The sequence below is a fragment of the Gigantopelta aegis genome, chromosome 9, assembly GCF_016097555.1.
Source record: "Gigantopelta aegis isolate Gae_Host chromosome 9, Gae_host_genome, whole genome shotgun sequence".
NCBI lineage: Eukaryota > Metazoa > Mollusca > Gastropoda > Neomphalida > Peltospiridae > Gigantopelta > Gigantopelta aegis.
In genome coordinates this window covers 50,750,946-50,778,085 of record NC_054707.1, presented here as the reverse complement: position 1 = coordinate 50,778,085, position 27,140 = coordinate 50,750,946, and the positions used below count along the sequence as shown (strand labels likewise).

Here is a 27,140-nt window from a genome sequence, read left to right as displayed (position 1 = left end):
AATATTTTGAAAGATACCCCTACCCCCCAAAAGGGAGAACAAATCCAAAAACTATATTCCCTGAGTGAATTTATATTGTTTAGATGGGGTGCAAATGAAATAGGTAATATATTCACTATATGTATGTTTATGTGCATTTGTGTACGTGCGTCGTAGTAAATTTTAAGGTAGAGATGAATTTTACTTGTCGAATGCAGAAAATTGTATTTCAAGACATCTACATTTCACACTTTTACGGGGGAGCATACCCCGAACCCTCTAGAAACTTTGCTTTGCGCCCTTGAGGATGAAAACACATGTACGTCATAACTGAATCGTTTTGATTACATAGACCTTAGTATTACTGCATTATTATACAAGTTGCTTCGATATAAAATTGTAAGCGATTTGTGTATTATTATCTAGGTGTGTGTGTGTGTGTGTGTATGTGTGTATGTGTGTATGTATATATGTATGTATGTGTGTGTGTATATATATATATATATATATATATATATATATACACACACACACGATTCCAGTAACGAACAGCTCGCGGTGGGTTGGGAATTAGTTTATTCTTGTTAACATGAAATGGCATAACATAAATCCTAATATTCATTATCTTAATTTGCATACCATTATGCAACTAGTATGCAATACACTTATACGTTTGTTATAGACAACTGGTTAGAACACCCACACTTTAGCTAATTTTATCAAGCTGGTATCAGTTTAAGACCTGGCTTTAATCGGTCTCTATAACTGGTCGATAAAAACAATGGTTGTAAGATAAAATTATTTAATTTCTAAGGGAATCAATATCCTAGCCACTGAATATACAAAACTGTCGCTGTTTACACGTTAAATAAAATTCTGATACATGTATACTTGTGTTGTTGTTCATTTGGGTGTATCGCCATCACGGGGTTTAGTGAGCAACAGCATGATAAACATCTTGCTCTATCCTATTCAGGGACGGATCCAGGATATTTGCGGAGTGGGGGGGGGGGGGGAGATAATTTGTTAGGAAAATGATATAATCAACTCGTCAGAAGTGCATTCCAATGGAAAAACAAATGGAACTTGAATATTTTCAAGGGGAGGGTTCTCCATGTCCCTCCTTTGAATCCCTATCTGCTGTTTATATATGCGGGGATAGGGCTTAGGCGTTCTGTGTTCAATTCAAATACTTAGTACACATATGTTCCCAAATCTAACGCCTCAGACTTTTAGCTTGATCCTTTTTTAGTTAAGTAACATTAAAGTTACACGCTAGAGACTAGTGCAAACGTTTCCGGAAGAAACGCGACACCCTAAATGAATCTGGCTGACTGTGTATCTTATGAGGGTGTCGGGTTTCTTATTGTAGTGTTTGTAAACGTCGACCGGCCTCGGTGGTGTCGTGGTTAAGCCATTGGACATAAGGCTGGTAGGTACAGGGTTCACAGCCTGGTACCGGCTCCCACCCAGAGCGAGTTTTAATGACTCGGTGGGTAGGTGTAAGACCACTACACAATTTTCTCTCTCACTAACCACACACAACTAACCCACTGTCCCGGACAGACAGCCCAGATAGCTTAGGTGTGTGCGCAGGATAGCGTGCTTGAACCTTAATTTGGATATAAGCACAAAAATAACTTGAAATGAAACATCAACATATAATTTAATTTAACGTCAACATATAATTTAATATAATAATAAGTCAATTCCAAAATCTGGCATCAGATTTAGAAAACTTTATACACTTTTAAATTTAGACACGGTACTTAATGACCATTTGGTAATCGGAAATCTAGAAATGTACAATGCTAACACCACACGCGTTCTAGCTCTGTTCTCATATAAATTATTACGGACATTTGCGAACCATGATTTGCGAACATCAAATATATAATAACAGCCGCAAATGTAAAAGCTCGACATGGTCTTCTCAAAAATACACGCTAGGACGCGTTGCCAGTTCTTGAAAATAATCTCTACAGTGATCTCACTGGGTGTTCTGTATACCATGTCTAATATCAATTAATTTTACTTGTGCCTTGTAATATTTTGGGGGGGGGGTTTTCTTATTCAAGTACAGATTTCTTACCATTTTATTCATAGTTTTAGATTTCATTTTAATTAAAACGCAGTCTGAACTGGTAACAGTAAATTCAGTGTTCCAGCGAGACTTTGGAACGAGCAGTGATTGCACCTCGAATTGCGCACAAAACGCTGTTGTTCTTGATAAAATATTCTTGAAGTAATCAAGTTCCTTATAAAACATTTCGTCTTGAGCTGCCAACAAAGATTCAAATTTCTGTTTGAAATGTCCGTAAAGAATATAATCCAGGCGAGCCCATTTCTTGTGAAGTGATTCAAGCAACTGTGACTTGATTACAGTCGGACCTCGATATCTTTTCTGAGGTATATGTAGAATATCTTTAGTCTTCCACCCGAGTAGTCGCTTTAACAGCACCAGCGACTCGTTGAATCGCTCTACCAGAAGAATCAAATGGAAGTCTTGATCCAGCCGATCCACATAACGCTTCATAGCCTCAGTGTCTTGCACTGTAGCCCCGTAATCCAAAGACATTCGGTTGTTAGTGAACGACAAGTATTTAGAAATATTTGTTTCATATCGTAAAGGGTTCTTTAAATAGGTCAACATCGGGTTTGGTCCCGGGATATCCTGCAAGTACTTGAGGTAATACGTATTCCGGTAGTAGAGAAACGCCGACCTAAACTGGCTGAAAGGATGTCTCACCGTTCCAATGAACACTGTATCTGGAGGCATAAATTGAATAATCTTCTTCTTTTCGAACACAACGTGGTTACAGGCAATATCATACACAGTGCCTGGAGAATAGTCGAGGATTAGATCGGCTCGCAGGGTCGACTGCTGACTGAACGAGTTGCGTATTCTCCTTGGAATCATGATGGACAAGTTACGAGACAAGGCGAATCGCATCATTATGTTCATGCCCGTGGAACTTGCTGCCTTGTGCACTTTCAAAAAGAAGACATGATGAATCTCCTGCTTGTTTTGAACGATGAACTTTATTCCAGTTCTGCTGTCGTCCTTGATCGTTTCTATAGTCCCGTTGTAGCTATCATTGGAGCGTTTTTCAAATATCTGCTGTGGTAGCTTGTGTCCTAACAATGCAATGTATCCGTTGAAGACATTTAGAGAATGGTACACATTTTCTGACCCCACGAAATACATCAGGAACGTCATCACAGCTAGAACTAAAATAACCTTTAACAGCACCAGATTATGTTGTTTTGCTCTGTAATAACAAAGAAAATAAGTAAATATCGATTCATATTTTCAACTATGTGGTAGAATTCATCGCAGGTATTCACGGACGTGCGTATGTTTATGCATGTCTACGTCCCCACATGGTTAGCCCAGTGGTAAAGCGCTCGCCTGGTGCGTACAGGGTTGGCAGCCCGGTACCGGCTCCAACCCAGAGCGAGTTCTTTAGGGCTCGGTGGGTAGGTGTAAGACCACTGCACCCTCTTCTCTATCACTAACCACTAACCAACTAACAACTAACCTACTGTCCTGGACAGACAGCCCAGATGTGTGCCCAGGACAACGTGCTTGAACCTTAATTGGATATAAGCACGAAAATATGTGGAAATGAATGAATGATGCGCTGTCGGTTTAGGATTGATCCTGGGTGGTGGGTCCATTTGGTTATTTCTCGTTCCAGCCAGTGCACCATGACTGGTATATTAAAGTAGTATGTAGCATACCTAACTACAAGACGTTTTCTCCATGCCTTCGTAAAAGAAGAGTCGACAGCTAGCACAGACTAAACAGCAGTGGCAGATTCGTCAGGTTATACGTGTGATTTATTTTACAACGAACGTACTGACCAAAATATTAATAATCTCATCAATTAATAAATCATTTATCACAAACTATGCCAGTAATATGTCGCCTTATTATACAGATTTAAATTAAACTTGCTTTCATCTTCCAAACATGTCCAGCTTACCAATGTGTGTCATGTATTTAATATTGATGTTTGTAAAGCAAGTAATCATCATAATCGAATTATTAAGAAAGTGTAACATGAGGTGCAGTTAACTGGTTCATACCTGAACACATCAATAAAGTAACGATAAAACTGAATACATAGCTTCACCTGTGATATTGATGTTTGTGAAGCACATAATCATCGTAATCGAATTATTAAGTACATGTAACATGAGGTGTGCTGTTAACTGGTTGATACATGAAAACATCAATAAAGTAACGATAAAACTGAATACATAGCGCCACCTGTGAAATAATTCGATTGATGGTTTTCTGTGTATTGTGTGACTTAAATAGAAATTGTGTGTAAGGGGGTATACATGTATTTGGAAAATTCCAAATTATTATTTGTGATTTCTTTATCTTCTTCTCTTCATTCGGCATCAGACGAGGAGTATATGTAAATAACTGACTGAGGAAGGGGAGGTTTGTCAATTGTAACGATCAAAGTGTTCGTCGAAACTAGTTGATTATTTCGACGAACCTCTATTCGTTTGATTGAGATCACACCTTATAGGGAAAGATCTTAGAAAGGTTCTGGAATGCACATTCTACCAACAAGGATCCATTCCGTATCATAGCTCAGTGGTAAAGTGTCCGCTTGATGCGCGATCGGTCTAGGATCGATCACCGTCGGTGGACCCATTGGGCTATTTCTCGTTCTAGCCAATGTTCCTCAACTGGTGTAACAAAGGCCTTAGTATGTACTATCATGTCTGTGGGATGGTGCATATAAAAGATCCCTTGCTGCTAATCGAAAAAAGTAGCCCATGAAGTGATGACAGCGGGTTTCCTCTCTCAATATCTGTGTGGTCCTTAACCACATGTCTGACGCCATACAAACGTAAATAAAATGTGTTGAGTGCGTCGTTAAATAAAACATTCCTTTCTTCCTTCCATTCCTTATTTTTTTTATGTCTAATGTTGAAGAGTCCATGACTTTGCATAATGTTACGAGTAAAGTAAAGTAAAGTTTGTTTTATTTAACGACGCCACTAGAGCACATTGATTTGTTTATCTTATCATCGGCTATTGGACGCCAAACATATGGTCATTTTGACACTGTTTTTAGAGGAAACCTGCTGTCGCCGAAGTATATTAAAGTCATTTCTTCGCAAACGTGGCCACGGTTTCTCGACATCAGTTCATTCGATGATGGGGCCTTGCGCAAGCTATCTCAGTATGCAATTCCATAAGCGCTTGAAGGGTTTGCCGGAGAGCCGAAAAGCGTAAAGAAAAATACAAAATGAATCATTGTTGGTAGAATGTGCACTGAGAGCCATTCCAGAAACCTTCTTAGATCTTTCCTCACAAGGTGTTGTCTCAGTCAAAGGTTCATTGAAATAATGAAGTAGTTTCGACGAACAGTTGATTGTTAACATACCTTCCCTTTCTCAGTCAAAGCCGGTTATTTTGGATATACATGTTGTGCCATCCATTCCTAACCTCTTGCGGTGTTTTAAATGCTAAAAGTTTGCATATGGGCAAAATTCATGTTGTAGTAAATTGACGTGTGCTATTTGTGACCAATATGATCATGTCAGCAAAGCATGTCAAAACAATATGACATGCACCAATTACAAGAGAAAACAGCGTACTCGCGAGAGTGCCCAAGGTGGAAGTTTGAGAAACATTCAACATATATCGTTTATGGAATAAATGAATGAATGAATAAATGAATGAATGAATGAATGAACGAACGAATGAATAACTGTCGTTTATTGAAGACAGTCAGGTTGTGGAGCCCTCGACATATGTTGCATCAGGTTCAGCTTATGCCGCGGCTGTCAAAGTCTACAAACAGTGTTTCATTTCAGACAATATGGTAGCCAAAATACTTAAATATGTACGACAAAACCGTAATACTTGATCAGGGCCGTATCTTTGCACACAACAGAGTCGAATGAGCATTTACCAAAATAGTGGTTGATTCTATGAATCTATCTAGTGCCTCGTCTACATAGCAGAACAGCCACTCCCGGGGAGATCCTTTATTGCATGTTTCATCCGTTTTACACAGCCAACTCAGCTTTATGGTGAATATATATGTGTGGTTTCCGACATTCAAAATGCTCAGAGACTGGCAACTGGTCAAACGTTAGTTAGTATAACGACCCAGCTGTTCTTCGGATTAAAAGAATTCCATAAAGGGTTCAAGTACTGGGGAATCAGGTCTTAGCAAACCTTTGCAAGAAAAAAGTCCAAAATTCAGAACAAGGATTGCAGTTTGGGACGCTTAAAGAAGATATTAAAAAAACCCGCTTTGTGCCGAACAGTAATGCATTTCATTCTTTGGACATGGATGTGACTGAGATGGATGATTCACATCAACATAGTTTACCATCTCAAAAGTCATAACCACATCCAAAGGAGAAAGTTAAAATAATTTCCACATTTCCCCCTGTGACTAATCCATTCACACAATAGAAATGCCGTGTGAGCTTAGATCCAGTTTTGATGCATTAAGTCTTTTAGTAAATAAATAAATAAATATATATATATATATATATATATATATATATATATATATATATATATATATATATATACATACAATCCTCTGAATGACTCTTAGGCCTAACACTAGTAGACCTACTATTAATATTTGATGCTATAACATCCATCATACATTTCAGGAAACTGATAATAGAACAGCTGTGGGTGTTTTAAAAGTCATTCAAGTTAATAAAAATATTATTTAGAGTATAATAATATTAAATACCAATGGTTGCTGCAAAGATCACAACTCGTAGAACTATTATTCTACGTTCGGTTTACTTACCGCCTCGCAGTCATTATAATTTCAATCCTAGAGATCTCCATGATCTTTCTGACATGTTATGCTTGGCAGCCATTTTGGATTTATGTGAATTAAGGACTAATATAATAAATACATCATTGCACATGAGTAGAATAGTTTCATTATTTCCAAATCATACCTATTTTGTTGTACGTTGGCGACCATATTGAAAATATGCGACTGAAGGACGTTTTCGATAAAACTGCAAATTTATTTATTATGTTTGAATAGCTTCCTCTTTTTCAAATCCGACGCCATATAATCGTAAATAAAATATGTTGAGTGCGTCGTTAAATAAAACATTTCCTTCCTTTCTTCTTCAAATAATATGTACATAACGTCAAGATCTCGGGGAAAAAAGCACATATGTAGACGCAAAATTGTCTATTTTAAGGTATTTTGATGGCCATATTGGAATTAAGCAAATGAAGAAAGTGCGGGATCAAATGAGCAATTTATTGAACAACTCCCCTAGCTACCCCAAAACTATTTTTATTAAATACGTTGGCAGCCATTTATCGGATTTATGCAAATTAGGCCTATTTCCCTATGGAGTATTTTGGTGGATTTTCAGCATGTTGTTCTTGGGACATCCTTAAATAAATTGTGAACATATATGTATATTGCAATTTCAGCTATTTATTTTAGGTTAGGCACAAAAATCGCAAAGACTGACTAATTCTGTAAGTTCTAAAGACGTGCTAGCGCAAAATGAGGTCAGGTCAGGTCATAGGTTTTAAACGTGCACATTCAGAACAAGCCGTTGTGGCACACGCTTGTCATGAGCGCAGGTGTCGACTTTCGCCGGCTCCTCCGTCCAGGAGAGAAAAAGGTTTCGGGTGGGTGGGAGAGAAAAAGGTTTGGGGTGGGTAGGAGAGGGGGTCGCCCCCGCTGGCATGTGCAAGTGAGCAAAGCAGTGCGGAAAATAACAGGAGGGTTGTTATTTATAGGAGGATAATACTAAGAAAGAACAACAATGGCAGCCTCCATGGAACAGATTAATCGTCTGCTAAGTTCTGGAAAATACAAGCCTCTTCTAGCTGTAATCAAAGGTTTCCGGAATGGCGCAATGTACGTATATTTAGACAATATTTTAAGCTGTTATAAAAGAAAATTTACTTTATTTTGTGGTGTTCCCAACAGTAGACCTGTGTTAGTGCAGTGCACCCGAACTGTTCTGTTGTTGTGGTTCGGAGATAACGTAATCACCTAAAACCACAATGATTAGGTCAGCTCTGCGTGACATTGTTAATAAGGGACGGTCCATAAATATCGATGTGCTTCACAATCCGAACAATGTTCGGAAGGGGGGGAGGGGGTAAAAGCCATGTTCGGATTGCTTTTCAGGTAAAACATCGGTCCATCGAAGGTCAATGTTTCGTACACATTATATCAATGTTTTTATTTTAGGATTAGGGGAGGTGGGGATGGGGGTCAAACCCAATCCTAACATTGTTAGTATTATGAAAACCATTGACATTTATGGACCGTCCCTAAATAGCTGAAACGGGAGCAGGTCAGCTCCTCCCAAAACCAACTCTGCCCCACCAACTCGCCCCAGCAGTTGGTCAATTTTGATTGTAATGCCCAAAATGGTGTAAAGCGCTCACCAGGCCCAGAGGGAGAGGCCAATGACACGATGTGTGGTCAGACTAAAGTCCAACCACATTGTTAACAACTACGATAATTTACTCTCCTACCTTTAATTACCAATAGATTTTACTAACATTTTGTCCAGACAGAAAGATAGGACTTTCCTTTGGCACTGTCATGTATAAAGACCATTATAAATACTTATAAAAAAGTTAGGGTTAGGGTTAGTGACAGTGCCAAAGGAAAGTCCTTCCTAAGCATGTTACCTATGTAATTTCTCACTGTCTGCCATTTTATGTTTTTTATAGAATACTCTTCAAAAGGATTGGAAGCCTCTGAAGTATGTGACATTAATATGACATCATCACGATAGCATTATACCATATGTCATGAAGTTTTTAGATTACATCACGTCCTTCCACCCTCATTAAAAAAAATCAAAATAGCAACCAGCAAAAAATTATATGATTTTTGTCGTTGGAGATCTGAACAAAGGCGATATAGGTGGCAGAGTTATCATGTATTATGTCAAATCTGTTTCATTGCAATGGGTTTTTTTCATGATTTCTGTCTTGTAAAAATGTTGTAGAAATCTAACCCAGCCCTCTACATTGCAACCGATATGGTTGCATATTCGGCCATTTTTTTCATTTGGTGACTAAAACATTTCATACTATCTATTTAAAAATACAAGAATGCGTCGTCTGCCTCCTAGATGGAAAAGTTAACGTAGAGGGCTGTTAACAAAAAAAACACACACCCAAAAACAGTAATTAAAGGTAGGATAGTAATTTATCATAGTTGTTAACAATTGGTTTTGGGGTGAGTTGACCAGCATTTGCTGTAACCACCTTCGGCGTACCCTGTCTAACGTAATTATTAGTGACATAGGGGCACCTGTTGAATGTCAAACATTTTGTAATTAAGACATAGCTTTGAGATGAAACCTGTTACATTTTTCCATTAGTAGCAAGGGATCTTTTATATTTACTTTCCCACAAACAGGACAGCAAATACTATAGCTAATGATAAACCCGTCAAATAACTCTGGTTGGGATGAGCAAAACCCAATTAGTCCAAGGAGGAGATTTGATCCTACAGTCCTAATATTAAGGTAGGGCAAGTGGGGAAAAGTATGTGAGTCAAGTTCATATATATATCTGACTGACACTTTTTGAACGGAAGTGAATTTTTTTTAACAATTTTGAACTCCTGTTACTAGTAATTCATGTAATTATTCTGACTACCGGTATTAGGGTATTTACCAAGAATATTGGCAGATTCAGAGGTTGAAGGGTTATTCCTAGTGCACCAAGCCGTATAATTTAACATTTTATGAGAAATAGATTTTTGGGTTCCATGTCCCTTGATCTCTGGAACACATGGGAAACATGTTTTTCAGTAATCATTGTAATGGTGGATTATGATCTGAGTGTGAGGGTCAAATTTAAAACTGGGGGTGGGGGCATAGCAAGTGTTGCCTTTAGCTAAGTTTAATAAAAATTAGTCGGGCCCATGGATGATTGTTTCCAGTAGCGAGTCGGTAAAATCACGGAACCGAAATTTCGTTTTCCATGATTATTATATCAAGTAAGACTATTCAAAAAAAAATATATATACACATGTGTATATATATATGTATATATATATATATATATATATATATATATATATATATATATATATATATATATGTGTATATATATATATATATATATTATTTAAAAAAACCCAGTTTTGCGATAGGTTCCCATGATCACAATCAGTGGAACCGAAAAAGTACATGTATTTCCCATGAAATTTTAAATCGTGTGGCTTGTTAGTGCACCAAGGCAAAACTGATTGCAAGCATGTTTGTTTTTTAAAAATCAGCATAAAAACTTTTGTGCTACGTGATGACGAGTAGCCAATATTTGGATCTTTAATTTTGCCAAAATGTTACTGACACACTACCAGAAATGACACACTATCAGAAACGATTGTTTCTGTGAAATCCTGTGGCTTGGAACACATACCTTATTTTTGTGGAGTATATATATGGAAATATACAGTGAGTCTTTCTACAGAAGGAGGATTCCAAAAAGGTGCCACATGTTCCAGATTCCTTGATCCTCAGTGAATTGTACATTTGACATTTGACATTCTATGATCTCTCCATATTCAGCATTGCCCTTAGATTTCCTTAGATTGACTGTTACACACCTCATACTCCTTATATATCAAATTGGTGTTCTTGAAATGTGTAGTACTGTGTACACGTATTTGTTTTTTCAGTTATGGTGCTAAAGTCAGATTTCCTCATGCTCTTGTTATGACATTTCTATTTAAAAATACAAGGTAAGATTATCTTATAAATTCATTGTTATTTATTTTCACTTTTGATATAAACATTGTTTTGCTTGGGGTTTTTTTTTAGGGTGAGGGAAATCCTGGTTCTTCTTCTTCACATTCATAAGAAAACAAATGAGTTTAGTTAGTTTCAATCATCAAATCTTTTTCTTCTCCATTTTCTTTTTAAAGAGAGAGTAAACTCAAACATGAGCCTTATGTGTTGGAAAGATGCATTAAAAAACCCCATGATTATTCCTGCTAACTGGGAGCAGCCATTTTTTTTTTTTTTCAAGGTGTCCAGTACTCTAACTTGGGGTGAAATGACGTCAGCTCCGACCAATTCCTGTATGCACAATGTAAACAAAAGCAGTAATTTATGACAAGGCGCTTCTGTTTGATCAACCTGACTTGTAAAACAACATAAATGACGTGATAATATATAATAGACTATTTAACTAAATATATTTCAAGTTGCATTAACGGAACAAAATGGGGTTATGGTAGTTTTCTCTGTTAAATAATCCAATGGGAAAAATGTACACTATTAAGCCTATTAGTATGCTATGTTGGAGCAAACCGGCCTCGGTGGCGTCGTGGTAGGCCATCGGTCTACAGGCTGGTAGGTACTGGGTTCGGATCCCAGTCGAGGCATCGGATTTTTAATCCAGATACCGACTCCAAACCCTGAGTGAGTGCTCTGCAAGGCTCAATGGGTAGGTGTAAACCACTTGTACCGACCAGTGATCCATAACTGGTTCAACAAAGGCCATGGTTTGTGCTATCCTGCCTGTGGGAAGAACAAATAAAAGATCCCTTGCTGCTAATCGGAAGAGTAGCCCATGTAGTGGCGACAGCGGGTTTCCTCTCAAAATCTGTGTGGTCCTTAACCATATGACTGACGCCATATAACCGTAAATAAAATGTGTTGAGTGCGTCGTTAAATAAAACATTTCTTTCTGTTGGAGCAAAAACGACAACCCACAATACCCAAGTGATAATTTTCTTTTTTGGGGGACTATGTAATTGGTCAGTTCTTTGGTTTTAGATTGGAAAGTCTACTTAATCAATAATTTTACAGAACTATTTACAGTAATAAACCATGTCCATTACCAATTTATGGGTGACAGGTAATATTACACAATTACAGTATGTATTTTTGTGACTAGACAGCGGTAATTAATTGACTCGTCTGGTTACCTATCAAATACACACTGCCAATCAGGAATCACAGGTAGAGGCAACTAACATAATAGTCCAATTTACTAAGAAAACACTCTGTGTATCATTTCAGTACGTAGGTTAATGCATGGACAAAACATGGTGTAATTATTTTGACTTAATTGTGGTGTAGCCACTTTGACAATCGTGGTTTATTTTGTATTGAACAATAATATATACTTATTGCTGGCTTACTGGGATGTATATTATTACAGAACATTGTAATGCATGCCTATTTTATCATCCCGTAAAAACCAGGTAGATTTGTTTCTCTAGATCTAAGACTCATTCCTGACGTTACACATTAAGCATTACGTAACCACCAGATTGCATATTCACTAGAATGGAACAAAATGGCTGCACCTGTTATATTTAATAACTGTCACATTTAACCATTTTATTAATTAAATATAATAATATACTTCTTGATATTAAGCAATAATGTGCATTATATATCGTTGAATATGCATACCAGTCCAAAAGCCTTGCTTAAGCATTCCTTTAAAGAGACATGCCCTAGTTTCAGCACGTGAACATGAACACTAATTTCAGTTAATCTACAAACCTGTAACACATTTGGATAAAGTTACAATTGAGTGAAACATGAGTGTGAATTTGAAATGGTGAAATACCCTCTATAAAAATTGACTAAAACTGGACTCCATAGCTGTTACTTCTCAGACACCCATGTGTTTTTAAAAATATGATAAATGCATTTTGCGATATTGAAAACACTAGGATGACCAAAAACACTTCGAATGTACGGAAATGGATAATCTAAACAATAAAATCTAAGTAAAGAATGATTACAGTTATCAAAAATGGCTGTAATAGTAAAAAAGTATGCCTTAGTTTTTAAAAACTAGGGTATGTCCCTTTAAAATAAATGTTCTTATTTCTAAATCAAGTGTAAAAGTCGTAACAGCTTAAGTATTATGACCTGTATTAGTGTAACGGTTTCAATAGACTGAGTCTTCATGTCATAAAATTAGGGATTTGGGGGATGGTCGGTACCCCTGGTCGGGCTGCTTAAAAATTGTGCTCTCTTGCACTTGCCAAGTGCAGGTGATCTTTATTGATTTCAAAGTACGATCTAAAGCAAGACCACCTAGAGTAAGTGCACAGATCAATGAGGAGAGACACCAATTTATTTATTTTTTAAACCCACCAAAAACATGTTTTTTAACAGATTACCACCAAATTGTATGTACATGTACTGTAAACTGGATTAACATTGCAACATGGTTGGGTTTTTTTTTTTTTTGTGAATGTGCATCATAACATATGTTCGCAATGTGTAAATTTTGAGAACAACCATTGGTATCAGCATTCTGTATCTTCATTAAAAATAATGCATGCATATACATTTTGCATCTTGAGGTTGTGCACGAATGACACAAATTTATACACACACATTTCCCCCCCAGTTTACAGTATGGTAGATTAAATCTCATTTTTGATACAATGATGGTAGAATATTACACCTGAATTGTTACTTTATAGTATGACATGTACGGTATGTTGTTGATAAAGACTTGATGTGCAGTACACTGACACTAAAGACAGAACTGCGTTCACAATTATTTTATTTATATTAAAGGGACATACACTAGTTTTTAAACACTAAGGCATAGTTTTTACTATTAGAGCCATTTTGGATAACTGAAATAATACTTTACTTAGATTTTATTGTTTACATTATCCATTTCTGTACATTCGAAGTGTTTCTGGTCATCCTGGTGTTTTTAATGTCACAAAATATATTTCTCATATTTTTATAAACGCACGTGCGTCTGAGAAGTAACAGTTATGGAGTCGAGTTTTAGTCTATTTTTAGAGGGTATTTAATATTTCAAAGTCACAGACTTATGTTTCACTCAGATGTAACTTTATTCACATGTGTTACAGGTTTGTAGATTAACTAAACTTAATGTTAATTTTCACGGGTTGAAACTAGGGTGTCCCTTTAACATTTTTAAAAATGCATGCGAGTTGGTGTAGATCTTAATATAATGATATTTGTTTATGAGTTGTAGTGTCCAACAGCGTGTTACTGTGTAGCAATTCCATTTATATACATACTCTATATAATTATATGGCTTGTAATTGAGAACTGTTTTCTGTTTTCACTAAACATTGTAAACAGTCATAAAATAAGTTTTTGTCAAAAGAGACTCAAGCCCCGAAAACCCCTCTTTCCTGCACACATGCCTGTACATGTTTCTTACTGCTTTTAAAGAGATCTCATTTGTCAAATATTTTTATTGTATTGTATAACAAAAGAGTGATGTTTTGCATATAAAACAAATGTACGGTACATGAATGTATACTAGTTTTGAAAAAAATAATTTATATACAGTTGAATCCCGTTAGCTCGAACCCTGTCGGTGCACAAGAAAGTGTTTGGCACATCGGTTAGTTTGACCCAATCATTCTGTCAACATCGTATGAGTGTAACTCGTGATTTCATTTTTGGTTCGAGTGTTGCGGTGTATTTGACCATTCCTAGTTTGACCCAACAAGATTCTACTCTATATACATGTATTATTATAACTCATATAAGAGATTTCACATGAGTAGGCAGTATTTTGTATTGTGGGGTTATAGAAGGGTCTGTATATAATTTCACAGGATTTTGCATTGTCCACAAAGTACAATTTCCAATAATACATACTAGTGGAAAATAATTCCTTTGCACCACATAAAATGGTCTCAAACAAAGTGTAAAAGTTGTACATATAAAAATGGTTGAAATTTGTGACTTATATGAATGACCAGTAAATGTCTTATTAAAATTTTGATTTTTTTTTTCTTTGATACCATTAAAAACATTAAATATTAAATATATATATCTTGTGCAGTATATGCACAGGAAAAAAATTCTGTGAGTTTATATATACATGTACATGTGTATTTTTATCTGTCTTTATAAGTGTAGGCCTACTAGTGTTATATCATTCAGTTTGTATATTTTTATCTGTCTAAGTGTACTAGTGTTATATCATTCAGTTTATTTATTTTCATGTGTCTTACATGTAAGTGTTCTAGTGTTATATGTGAATAGGTGTTGGAAATTGAGGGGGGAGGTAGCAGGGGGAGATGACTAGAGTTGGGAATCAATTCAAATCCACTGTTAGTGACACAATCTAGAATTGTATGTACCGGGTATGTATGAACATAAACACAAACACCAGCCCCAACATACAAAATGTATTTACATCAATTCCATCATCTAAACTGTAATAACTGTTACAGTTAACATTTTCTGTGTCAATCGATTATGGATTTTTATAGTTGATCGTCGCATTGATTGATTATACTGGATCATTGGAACAGTAGCAGTAGCATTGTCTCGTCTAACTCTGAAGATTATGTCCTCCCTGAAGTGGAACTTTTGAGCAAATTAATAAATAACTTTTTATATTAATTTTCAGTCTGATAGAGAGCATGAAAGTAATCCTGGAAGCAACTTTCATCCACTCAAGAAATCTAGCATATTTTGTGTTTGCATACAAAGGTCTCACAACACTGTTCCGATTCTTGGAAGACCAGAAATCCCAGTATCACTCTTTTATAGCAGCTTTCTGTGCAGGATTTGTCGTTTTTGGCAAGTACAACAAAGTCAACGAACAGGTGAGTGACATCTTCTGTCTAGATGCATACATACATGTACACTTTATGCTGCTTATTATATCATCTAGGATGTTTTAGCTAGTGGTAAAGAGCTTGCCTGACTGGCAGTCAGTCTAGGATAGATCCCCACTGGTGGACCCATTGGTTCCAGCCAGTGCTCCGCAACTGGTGTAACAAAGGCTATGGTATGTACTATCCTGTCAGTGGGTGCATAGAAAAGATCCCTTACAGCTAACTAAAAGTATTAGCTGATAGTATTAGTGCGGTAGCTGCAGGGTTTTTTTTTCTCATCTGTGTGGTCCTTCCTTCATCCTTCAAGAACTAAAACTAAAAACATTAAGCAAAAATTTACTGTTAAATGTTTTGTTTTATCCTAACTTTGGGGTGTGAGTGATTTTTGGGATGTATCCATCACAAACTGTTCAAGTATGCCTGCCTGATTTGTTGACTTGGACCATCATTTACCTTGTGAGTGTGTGGCAGTGTGTCAGGTGAGATTTGCTGACTTGAACTGTCAGTTATCTTTCCCTTATGCGTGTGTGGCAGTGTGTTAGGGGAGATTTGCTGACTTGAACCACCAGTTACCTTTCCCTTGTGAGTGTGTGGCAGTGTGTTAGGGGAGATTTGCTGACTTAACCATCGTTTACCTTTCCCTTGTGAGTGTGTAGCAGTGTGTTAGGTGAGATTTGCTGACTTGAACTGTCAGTTATCTTTCCCTTGTGAGTGTGTGGCAGTGTGTTAGGTTAGATTTGTTGACTTGAACTGTCAGTTATCTTTCCCTTGAGTGTGTGGCAGTGTGTTAGGTGAGATTTGCTGACTTGAACTGTCAGTTATCTTTCCTTTGTGCGTGTGTGGCAGTGTGTTAGGTTAGATTTGCTGACTTGAACCTCCAGTTATCTTTCCCTTGTGAGTGTGTGGCAGTGTGTTAGGTGAGATTTGCTGACTTGAACCTCCAGTTACCTTTCCCTTGTGAGTGTGTGGCAGTGTGTTAGGTTAGATTTGCTGACTTGAACCTCCAGTTATCTTTCCCTTGTGAGTGTGTGGCAGTGTGTTAAGTGAGATTTGCTGACTTGAACCTCCAGTTATCTTTCCCTTGTGTGTGTGTGGCAGTGTGTTAGGTGAGATTTGCTGACTTGAACCTCGAGTTATCTTTCCCTTGTGAGTGTGTGGCAGTGTGTTAGGTTAGATTTGCTGACTTGAACCTCCAGTTATCTTTCCCTTGTGAGTGTGTGGCAGTGTGTTAGGTGAGATTTGCTGACTTGAACCTCCAGTTATCTTTCCCTTGTGAGTGTGTGGCAGTGTGTTAGGTGAGATTTGCTGACTTGAACCTCCAGTTATCTTTCCCTTGTGAGTGTGTGGCAGTGTGTTAGGTTAGATTTGCTGACTTGAACCTCCAGTTATCTTTCCCTTGTGAGTGTGTGGCAGTGTGTTAGGTGAGATTTGCTGACTTGAACCTCCAGTTACCTTTCCCGTGTGGGTGTGTGGCAGTGTGTTAGGTGAGATTTGCTGACTTGAACCACCAGTTATCTTTCCCTTGAGTGTGTGGCAGTGTGTTAGGTGAGATTTGCTGACTTGAACTGTCAGTTATCTTTCCCTTGTGAGTGTGTGGCAGTGTGTTAGGGGAGATTTGCTGACTTGAACCATCAGTTACCTTGTGAGTGTGTGGCAGTGTGTTAGGGGAGATTTGCTGACTTGAACTGTCAGTTATCTTTCCCTTGTGAGTGTGTGGCAGTGTGTTAGGTGAGATTTGCTGACTTGAACCTCCAGTTACCTTTCCCTTGTGAGTGTGTGGCAGTGTGTTAGGTTAGATTTGCTGACTTGAACCTCCAGTTATCTTTCCCTTGTGAGTGTGTGGCAGTGTGTTAAGTGAGATTTGCTGACTTGAACCTCCAGTTATCTTTCCCTTGTGTGTGTGTGGCAGTGTGTTAGGTGAGATTTGCTGACTTGAACCTCGAGTTATCTTTCCCTTGTGAGTGTGTGGCAGTGTGTTAGGTTAGATTTGCTGACTTGAACCTCCAGTTATCTTTCCCTTGTGAGTGTGTGGCAGTGTGTTAGGTGAGATTTGCTGACTTGAACCTCCAGTTATCTTTCCCTTGTGAGTGTGTGGCAGTGTGTTAGGTGAGATTTGCTGACTTGAACCTCCAGTTATCTTTCCCTTGTGAGTGTGTGGCAGTGTGTTAGGTTAGATTTGCTGACTTGAACCTCCAGTTATCTTTCCCTTGTGAGTGTGTGGCAGTGTGTTAGGTGAGATTTGCTGACTTGAACCTCCAGTTACCTTTCCCGTGTGGGTGTGTGGCAGTGTGTTAGGTGAGATTTGCTGACTTGAACCACCAGTTATCTTTCCCTTGAGTGTGTGGCAGTGTGTTAGGTGAGATTTGCTGACTTGAACTGTCAGTTATCTTTCCCTTGTGAGTGTGTGGCAGTGTGTTAGGTGAGATTGCTGACTTGAACCTTCAGTTATCTTTCCCTTGAGTGTGTGGTAGTGTGTTAGGTGAGATTTGCTGACTTGAACTGTCAGTTATCTTTCCCTTGTGAGTGTGTGGCAGTGTGTTAGGTTAGATTTGTTGACTTGAACTGTCAGTTATCTTTCCCTTGAGTGTGTGGCAGTGTGTTAGGTGAGATTTGCTGACTTGAACTGTCAGTTATCTTTCCTTTGTGCGTGTGTGGCAGTGTGTTAGGTTAGATTTGCTGACTTGAACCTCCAGTTATCTTTCCCTTGTGAGTGTGTGGCAGTGTGTTAGGTGAGATTTGCTGACTTGAACCTCCAGTTACCTTTCCCTTGTGAGTGTGTGGCAGTGTGTTAGGTGAGATTTGCTGACTTGAACTGTCAGTTATCTTTCCCTTGTTAGTGTGTTAGGTGAGATTTGCTGACTTGAACTGTCAGTTATCTTTCCCTTGTGAGTGTGTGGTAGTGTGTTAGGTGAGATTTGCTGACTTGAACCATCAGTTACCTTGTGAGTGTGTGGCAGTGTGTTAGGTGAGATTTGCTGACGAACTGTCAGTTATCTTTCCCTTGTGAGTGTGTGACAGTGTGTTAGGGGGGCATACCTTTAGAACGTACGCATTTTGGGTGGGTGGGGGGGGTTGAAAATTTAAGAGCCATTTTGCGTACGGCGGGGTGGGGGGGGGTGTTATTAGGGTAAAATTAAAATATATATATATAGTTAATTTGATTATTTACTGACGTTCTAAATCGTCGGCGCCTGTTTTGTTCGCCATACTAACCCTTTGCATACGGTTGAAACAATGGATGAAGGGCCGGATGCCTATGAGGCCATTCATGATGATCCTGAACACCTCAACGGCGACGCAGTCTTAACTGAGGAAGCAGAGCCTGTATTTGCACCGCCGATCTACAGAAATATTTTTGAGGCCCTTGGTGTACCTTGGGAGGCATTGGATGAATAACACTACAAATTTTCTCATTGGTCTAGGCAGTCCTATTGTTTATCAATATTTTGTTGTCATGTGCCCCAAAAAGTTGTACCTACTGGTACTAAGTTCCGACTTTTAGGTTTATAGTTCCGAGTTAGTTCCAGTTTTATAGTTTTGTGATTAAATCATTAAACATGATTTGAATTTTTTTGTAATTAAAACAGAGCAGACGTTCCGGTTTATAATACATTTAGAAACATTTTATTCGTCGTCAAGCGTTGTTTAATACATTTGTACAATGAGCAGTATTCATTAATTATAGTATAACCATGATGACATCGACGGTGGCATTGTCTACATTTACTGGTACTGACTGACGATCTTTTGCGTATGTACGCAAGGGGGGTATGGGCACTGGCGTATGCATGCGTACGGGGGGGGAGGGGATGCAAAAAATCGGAAAATTGTGCGTACGTACTAAATGGATGACCCCTAGGGGAGATTTGCTGACTTGAACCTTCAGTTATCTTTCCCTTGTGCGTGTGTGGCAATGTGTTAGGTGGGATTTGCTGACTTGAACTGTCAGTTATCTTTCCCTTGTGAGTGTGTGGCAGTGTGTTAGGTGAGATTTGCTGACTTGAACTGTCAGTTACCTTTCCATTGTGAGTGTGTGGCAGTGTGTTAGGTGAGATTTGCTGACTTGAACTGTCAGTTACCTTTCCCTTGTGAGTGTGTGGCAGTGTGTTAGGTGAGATTTGCTGACTTGAACTGTCAGTTATCTTTCCCTTGTGAGTGTGTGGCAGTGTGTTAGGAGAGATTTGCTGACTTGAACCTCCAGTTACCTTTCCCTTGTGAGTGTGTGGCAGTGTGTTAGGAGAAAGTTAACTGCATTTTCCTTGTAGCTGCTATAACATGCAATACCTGTGACAGGTTCACATCTGGTGGACACCTGTGCAGGAAATTATGCTGGGGAGGGGTGTCTAGACTGTTGTGGCCAAAGCATGACACTATAGGCACTGCATGTGTAAAGCCACACAAGGGGTGGTGGGTGTTTTTACATATACCAGAACTAGTATATATGTATTTATCTTCTTCAAGCACAGAAGAAGCTAGTGGGGGGAGGGAGCTGATAGACTGAAATCAAGGGAAAGAAATACCTGATTTCTCAGGATGTGTTGAAGGTAGTACTAAACCAAATAATTTCCGGCTGGGTCAAAATGCAAGGTGCACCAAACTTTTGATAGAAAATTTATCACCACAAGTTTTGTGATTGGTGATAAATGTGAGTTTGTTGGTTGTAAAAATAAATAGTTTCATCTTGGCAAAAAATGTATGCAATTTTATTTCATCTAGTACCACTGTGTCAATAGCCTTGTGCTTGGAACATGTATGGGGTACCTGTAAAAAAAAAAAGTACCCGTTATCTCAGAAATGAGCAGCTTGATCCCCAATTTTTTTCTGATTCACTTTAAGAGTGAGGGGTGGTAGTAGTATTTATATCCATGACATTTATGTCAACTGATAGGCTGCAGGTAGGGGTTTTAGCCACATATGTTACTATTGTCATCTGTGGGATTTGTTTTGGTTGTATACACCCTATAGGCATGCTTCATTATAAAATTTTGATAACTTGATGTCAGGAAATACAATTTCATTGTAAAATTCATTGTGACAAATGTGGGTAATTTCAACACTTTTTAAATCCATTTTTTAATACTTATATATAAAATGAATATAAACACCACAATCATGCACCAAATTGTCAGATTAAATTAATTAATTAATTAATCATAATGAACAAAGTCTATACAATCCAGTCAAATAATTTATTATACTTACAATTGCAAATATATATATTAATGACATAAATAAATTATTTTGCATTGTGTTATTTTCAAGTGACTGTGTTGAATGTTATATTTAAAAACTAAGATGAACTGGTTTGACTTCTATGGTAATACATTTATGTAAACTCTCCCTCTTTCTCTGTCTCTCTTTGTTTCTCACTCTCCCTCTATCTCCAACACTCCCTCCCTCTTTCCCTTTCCTTCTCTCTACCCAGCAGCTATTTTGTTTGTGGATACAGGGCATTTTAATGAGCAGTAATTCTTCCTTGCTATGGAAAAATGCCATCACTGACTTTTTAAACCAGTGAATTCAAAGAATGCATGTTAAGACTAATGGGTTCTATTTGGGTTGAGCAGTAAGGAACTGTTGGCATTAATCAAACATTTTTTGTTAGCAAGCAATATCGTTTCTGTCAGCCGAGATATGTAAAACAGTTACTGGGCACACATGTTTCGTGTAGCAGTGCTATCACCTGCCTAATATGTTCAACAAGCAAGCTTTTCATTTGGCAACTTCCAAAACTGATTTTTTAATTCTGTGGGAACAAACAATAACTGTTTCTAAAACGAGCTGACCCTGCGTTTGGCTAATGTACATATTAGACAAATAGAGTAGGTGTAAATCAGATAAAACCCTCCTCATGAGTGCACATTTTTACTCACAGTTTCAACATTGAAAACTGATTTCTAGTGAGAACATTTACATACTTATAAGACAGTAATTGCTTTAAAACATTTGTTTATGTGTATATATGTGATGCATATATATGGTAATTAAATTTGATAAAAATTACATTTGCAGTCTTAGCAGTGAAAAAAACCCTGATTAATTGCTTTCCTAACTTAGATTACAGAGAGCCATTTAAGATATTACCGTATTGATACCATATATATATTCACATGCTACGGGGAGCTAAATATTATGCTCATTGAACTAGTCTCAGGGGAGTTATGGGGAGTGAGAGGTAGCTCCCCTTAAACAGCTAGGTCTGCATTTGTCTAATGTTTATTTACTTGTAATAGAATTCATTGGGAATTATAAAAAATATAATAATAATAATAATTCAAAAGCATGGTTCACTCTGGAAATAATTTTATTTTAGGCAATTTTCAGACATTTTCAGTATTATAATGAAAATGTTGGGAAAGCAGCATGGAGTAACAAACATTTTGTTAGTCCAGTGTTAGAGTGTGCTTAAGTTAGCCGTTGTTAGTTAACTACCAGGGTTTCTGCCAGAGAGTAAAACAGGTATGGTGCCATACCCAAAACATTTTGCAAATTGTTTTTTTTTAAGTTAACCTTTCGACAAAATTAATTACTCTTATCATTACTGTATGATTTTATTGACCTTAACCCTAAACGTAACCCATTTTCTTTCTCGGAGAGGTCCCCCATACCCCCTGTTGACCGTGGTTGCATTAATTTCCATAGCACCGAGAGGTCCCCCATACCCCCTGTTGACCGTGGTTGCATTAATTTCCATAGCACCATACCCAAACATTTCTTTCTGGCAGAAACACTGACCACTGATATTGTAAGCTGTACTTTAGACTAGGAGTGAAGAAATAGCACTAGATATATAGACCCAAAATATAGAAAGAAATAAGGAATCACTAGTATAATATGTCTGTATAGTGTAATGTGGGACTGAATGTCGGTAACTTCCCAACACTGTAGATGAAGGTTTTCTCACAGTGTTCGGCAAATGTTTGAGAAAGTCACTAGTCCTCACAGAAACTTTGGCTGGTGCCCTGTAAGTGCTATTATAGTAAGACAGTTGATAAATAGAGATTATTAAATGAGCTCGTGTCGTACTGATTTTACGAAACGAGTGTCAGGATTTGTGTATTGCCTGAGTGAGAGCGAGGGTAATACATGAATCCTGACACGAGTTTCATAAAATCAGTACGACTCACATGCGAGTGTAATAATTTCTTTATTATCCATATTATTATTGTTGTTTTCTTTATGAACAACAAGACCCAACTCAAAATGTTCCAGCCACAACTAGAATGAGGCAACGAAATGACATCATATTTCAAATGCACAGTCTGAACTAAGACTGGAGAAGCAACGTCATGTTATGACGTCGCTTCCCACAATTACCTCATTACACTTGTTATTACACATGTGCTTCGTATGATTATTATTAACTCGGTTATGTTGAACCATATGGATAATAATTTCCACTAGTCTAGATCACAAATTCACTAAACAGGATCAAGGGTCAGTGGTTTTGTTGAACCCTGGTTTTGATTGCTGTCAGTAGTTTTTATTACTATTTATTTAATTCTGTCAGTATATAATTTTCTGCTTTAACTTTACATGTACCTTTCAAAGTTTTTAATATTGGTCCTATATTATAATATGTACCAAATGTTGTTGTTTTTAATTAGTTTTAATTCTCCACAGATCAACCTGTACTTACTATCAAGAATACTGTATGGACTTGCCAAGCTCGCGGTGAAGCGTGGCTATATTCCCAAACCAAAGAGCGACCCATTCCCTCTGTTTGCGGCTGTAGTGTGGGGAATTGTGCTGTGGCTGTTTGAATACGAGCGGGACACACTGCAGCCATCGCTCAAGTCCTCCATGACCTACCTGTACGATGACAGCAACATCTGGCACAGTCTGAGAGATTTCTTATTTTACAACAAAAGATAATCAACTTCACTCTTAGGAAATTTCAATCAAATGTTGTACATGTAATTTCTCTTTTATAACTTTTATAATTGTCATCCTTGTCCATAAATAAAAAATTTTTTTATGAATTATTATTTTTTAATTGATGATTGTATGAGTATATGTATTTATCACACATGAAAATATATCATAGGTTGTTATCTTAATGATGAGGGACTGAACCAAATGGCTCAAGATACCAGTGGTTCAGGATAAGCATGATAGTTGTAAGTAAAAATTATGTCATGTGATCATTTCTCAACCTCAAGATCCCCAGGGCTGGTGAGATAACAGGGGTCAGGATAATGTTGTTTATATGTTGTTGTTGTTTTTTTATAATCAATGTATCACAATTATTTAATGTACTTTGAAAAGAAAATTGTTTTATAACATCTTTTGTTATGGAGCTGTATGAGGCTGTTTACAGTTAACTGTGTTGTCTTTAACCATAAGTCCGACACCTGCAAAAGGTCCCTAAAATATGTTATATAACTTTTATGACATTGACATTGTGATAATTATAGAGATGAGATGAAAAGAAATGCCTTAATACAATATGTACTAGATACCTAAAATGAAACCCACCCTAGTCGATGTCATTGTGATACTGTAGTTTTCATCACCATGTGTTATTAGTTTATTAAAACTGTGATTTCTCTGACATCTTAAAACATGTCAGAATCATTTTAAAGACATTTAATGACAGAAAACATTTTGCTGTTCCTACTACAGTAACAGTGCTGTTATAACACTGATTTATTTTTACCCCAAACGCTTTCTGAACCGTTTGAAATCACACTGTTTCAGCTAAAACAAATCGGCTGAAACAATTTAGGTATTGAATGTAAATGACTTATTGCATTTTAACTTTAAAAATCCTTACACCTCACTTTCTTCTGTTGGTGCATCCATCTTGGAACAAAACAAGAGCTTGTGCTGATGTAACGCTTAAAACGTATTGAATGTGAACACATTAAAATGCTTTCAAAATAACATAAAATGGCTATTGTGACCAGTCGGACTAAATAAAACATGCAGAGAAATGTTTTGAAAGTGGATTCAGTGGGAACAGAACTTAAGACAGGTATATATTGTTTCAAGCTGACATGTATACCTACACATTATTGCCTTGGTTTGGACAGGTTATGTGTTTTCAAGGACCGGAGGATGGGTTTAATTATAGGCTGGATGGAGATTGTGATAACTGAGGAAGGTTGAACTTGAAACGGTGCAGGATGGGTTTAACTGAAGAGCCAGTGGAAATTTGATACTTGTTGATACAGGTACTTACATTTCGACAGACCTATGCAACAAATCATGTCTTTTGAGAAACTGGCATCTATTTGCTGAGTATAATTACAAAATGTGATGTAATATAAATCATGTACATCATCAGAATACATATAAGATTGCTGTAAAATTTGAATACTGATTTTGTTTTGTTCACTCTTTTTTTCCAGGGATATATTTTTATTTTTGTGCATGTTCATGTTGGTGATATTTTTAATCATTATATGTTTATTTGTAATTTGTAAATGATTCAGTAACTACTTGAATTGTAGTGGCTTGCCGGATCAATATAAATACAATGTATATAAATATGAAGAAAAATATTTTTGTAAAAACCAAATTGCATAATCTATATTATAATACAATTTTACTCATAATAAATTTTCAAAACACTGCAATCTGTCCTAGCATGTTTGATTATAGTGTACAGTGGACACATGTTTGCATCACGAGAAGACTCTTTACTATGAAATATAAGAGTATCCACTAGAGTTTTCAAGTCTTCATTACCAGTATCACTCATTGTAAGAAAAAAAGGATGAACATAGTAATGCATGGTCACAGAGAAAAACAAAAAGAGGACAGCATTGCAGACTTACAAGAAGAAGATTATAGACCCCTTTGGAGGCTTGGGTGGGAAGCAGTGATTGTGGTGTTATAATTTGAATACAGTTTGCATATAAAAGTACTGCATAGTTCCTACAGTTTGACACCCTAACAAGTCTTCTTTCTTCCAGTCTAGTGAAAGAAACATTAAAACAATATCTAATGTTTACTTCATAAACCTCTGTATAAGCAGTCCGATCAAATGAAATGGTATTGAGGTTACCAAGTCACTAAAGGCAGAAGTTGGATGGCTAATGTTGGTGGAAGGCAATATTCTAGTTGATGTCTCAAACGACTCCTAGGTAGTTTATTACTATAGTCAAACCAGTCACTCAGGTCTTCTACCTTTATTTCCTGGCGATTCCTAAAATGATTCAAATCAATGATACGGTTTTCTATTTGTGTAATTCGACAAGGTGTAGAAGAAATCAACCCTGGCTAGATTCCTGCCATCATGCTAGATCAGCCCGCCATACTATTGCCTAACAAATACAGTGCAAATGGCCACGAAGCGATGACAAAAACCAATTTGCCATAATTCTTAGAGGGTCCCACATCAAAAAGACGTGACTACAAATGATCGGTAACTAGTTGCAAAACTGATTTGTCAACAAAGGAAAAGGAGGCAGCATTGCCAGGGTTGTAGCTAGCGGGGGAGGGGGGCAAGGGAGGCAGTTGCCCCCCTCCAAAATCCCCCCCAACAACAAATCCTAGCTACGGCCCTGATTGCATACTGTGAATGTTTACAAAGAGGTTACCAATTCCGTTTCTAGCATTGTCAGAAGCACTAGCGCATGTGTCATTAGTGTCTTTATGATCGAACCAGCAGCCAAGAGGACGTTGATGCATCCTGTTACAAGATGTTTATCAAAAGAACGAGGAATGGAGTACATTCCACCTACTAAAGATGATCTGGTACAGCACATCAACTGCACAGTATATGAAGGACACTGTCGGGTACAGAACTAGAGTTAGCTCCCACCTGGAGACTGGGGTTTCACAATCCCCAACAAGTGCAAAACACTGAATTACGCTTCATCAAGCAAGTTCATTGTCACATCTCTTGTTATGTTCTGTTTTTGTGTAAAAAGGGATGTAGACGTGCATGCAACTGTAGGAAAGCAGCTCTGCAATGTTTGGCTGTGTGTAATTGTGAAGGGGATTGTGGTGATTGGCTTGTCATATTATTTGGATATACAAGAAGATTAGTATTTTATGAAACATCAATTTTCTTCTCTTTTTTTCTTTTTTTAGTTTTGACTGCCTGCCTGTATCATTTAGTTTGACCATGAAAACATGACCATTGACACATCATTTAAGATGTTACCATATATGGTTAAAACGATATTTAATCAAATTTGAATATTAATTAGGATGTTGGATATGTTAACTTGTTCTAAATAATACCATTGCAAACACTGACTATCAAAACAAATGTATAGGCCATATTTGCCATGATAACATATTTAATGGACATGGTCATCGGGGTCTTTTCAAAATGGCTCCACATCTAAAAATGTTAAGGAAAATATTATCTAGTGTGCCAAGTTCTTTGCTTTTATGACAAAAGGAACAACTCCTTGGTAATTTAAACATCTTATCTGAACTAAGTGTTCAAATAACCATTAGTGTCCTTAAACCATCATTTATTTATAGCCGATGTGTATTTTTGTGCTGGGGTGACGTTAAACATTCATTCATCCATTCATTCATTCATTCATTCTTTATCAGTTCAAGAAATAAAGTGCGATAGTC

General features: G+C 37.3%; 2 protein-coding genes across 2 annotated transcripts; one reads left to right on the top strand and one right to left on the bottom strand.

Moving 5' to 3' along the window:
* Positions 1 to 1,626: 1,626 nt before the first annotated feature.
* LOC121381624 (galactose-3-O-sulfotransferase 2-like) lies at positions 1,627 to 3,215 on the bottom strand. The gene has a single exon (XM_041510960.1). It carries the CDS (start codon positions 3,197 to 3,199, stop codon positions 1,970 to 1,972), a length of 1,230 nt encoding a protein of 409 aa, XP_041366894.1. The 5' UTR covers positions 3,200 to 3,215; the 3' UTR covers positions 1,627 to 1,969.
* Positions 3,216 to 7,779: 4,564 nt separating this feature from the next.
* LOC121382067 (peroxisomal membrane protein 4-like) lies at positions 7,780 to 25,172 on the top strand. Its single transcript, XM_041511548.1, has 4 exons — positions 7,780 to 7,880; positions 10,677 to 10,739; positions 15,386 to 15,584; positions 23,220 to 25,172. Exons 1-4 carry the CDS (start codon positions 7,786 to 7,788, stop codon positions 23,469 to 23,471), a joined length of 609 nt encoding a protein of 202 aa, XP_041367482.1. The 5' UTR covers positions 7,780 to 7,785; the 3' UTR covers positions 23,472 to 25,172.
* Positions 25,173 to 27,140: the final 1,968 nt, after the last annotated feature.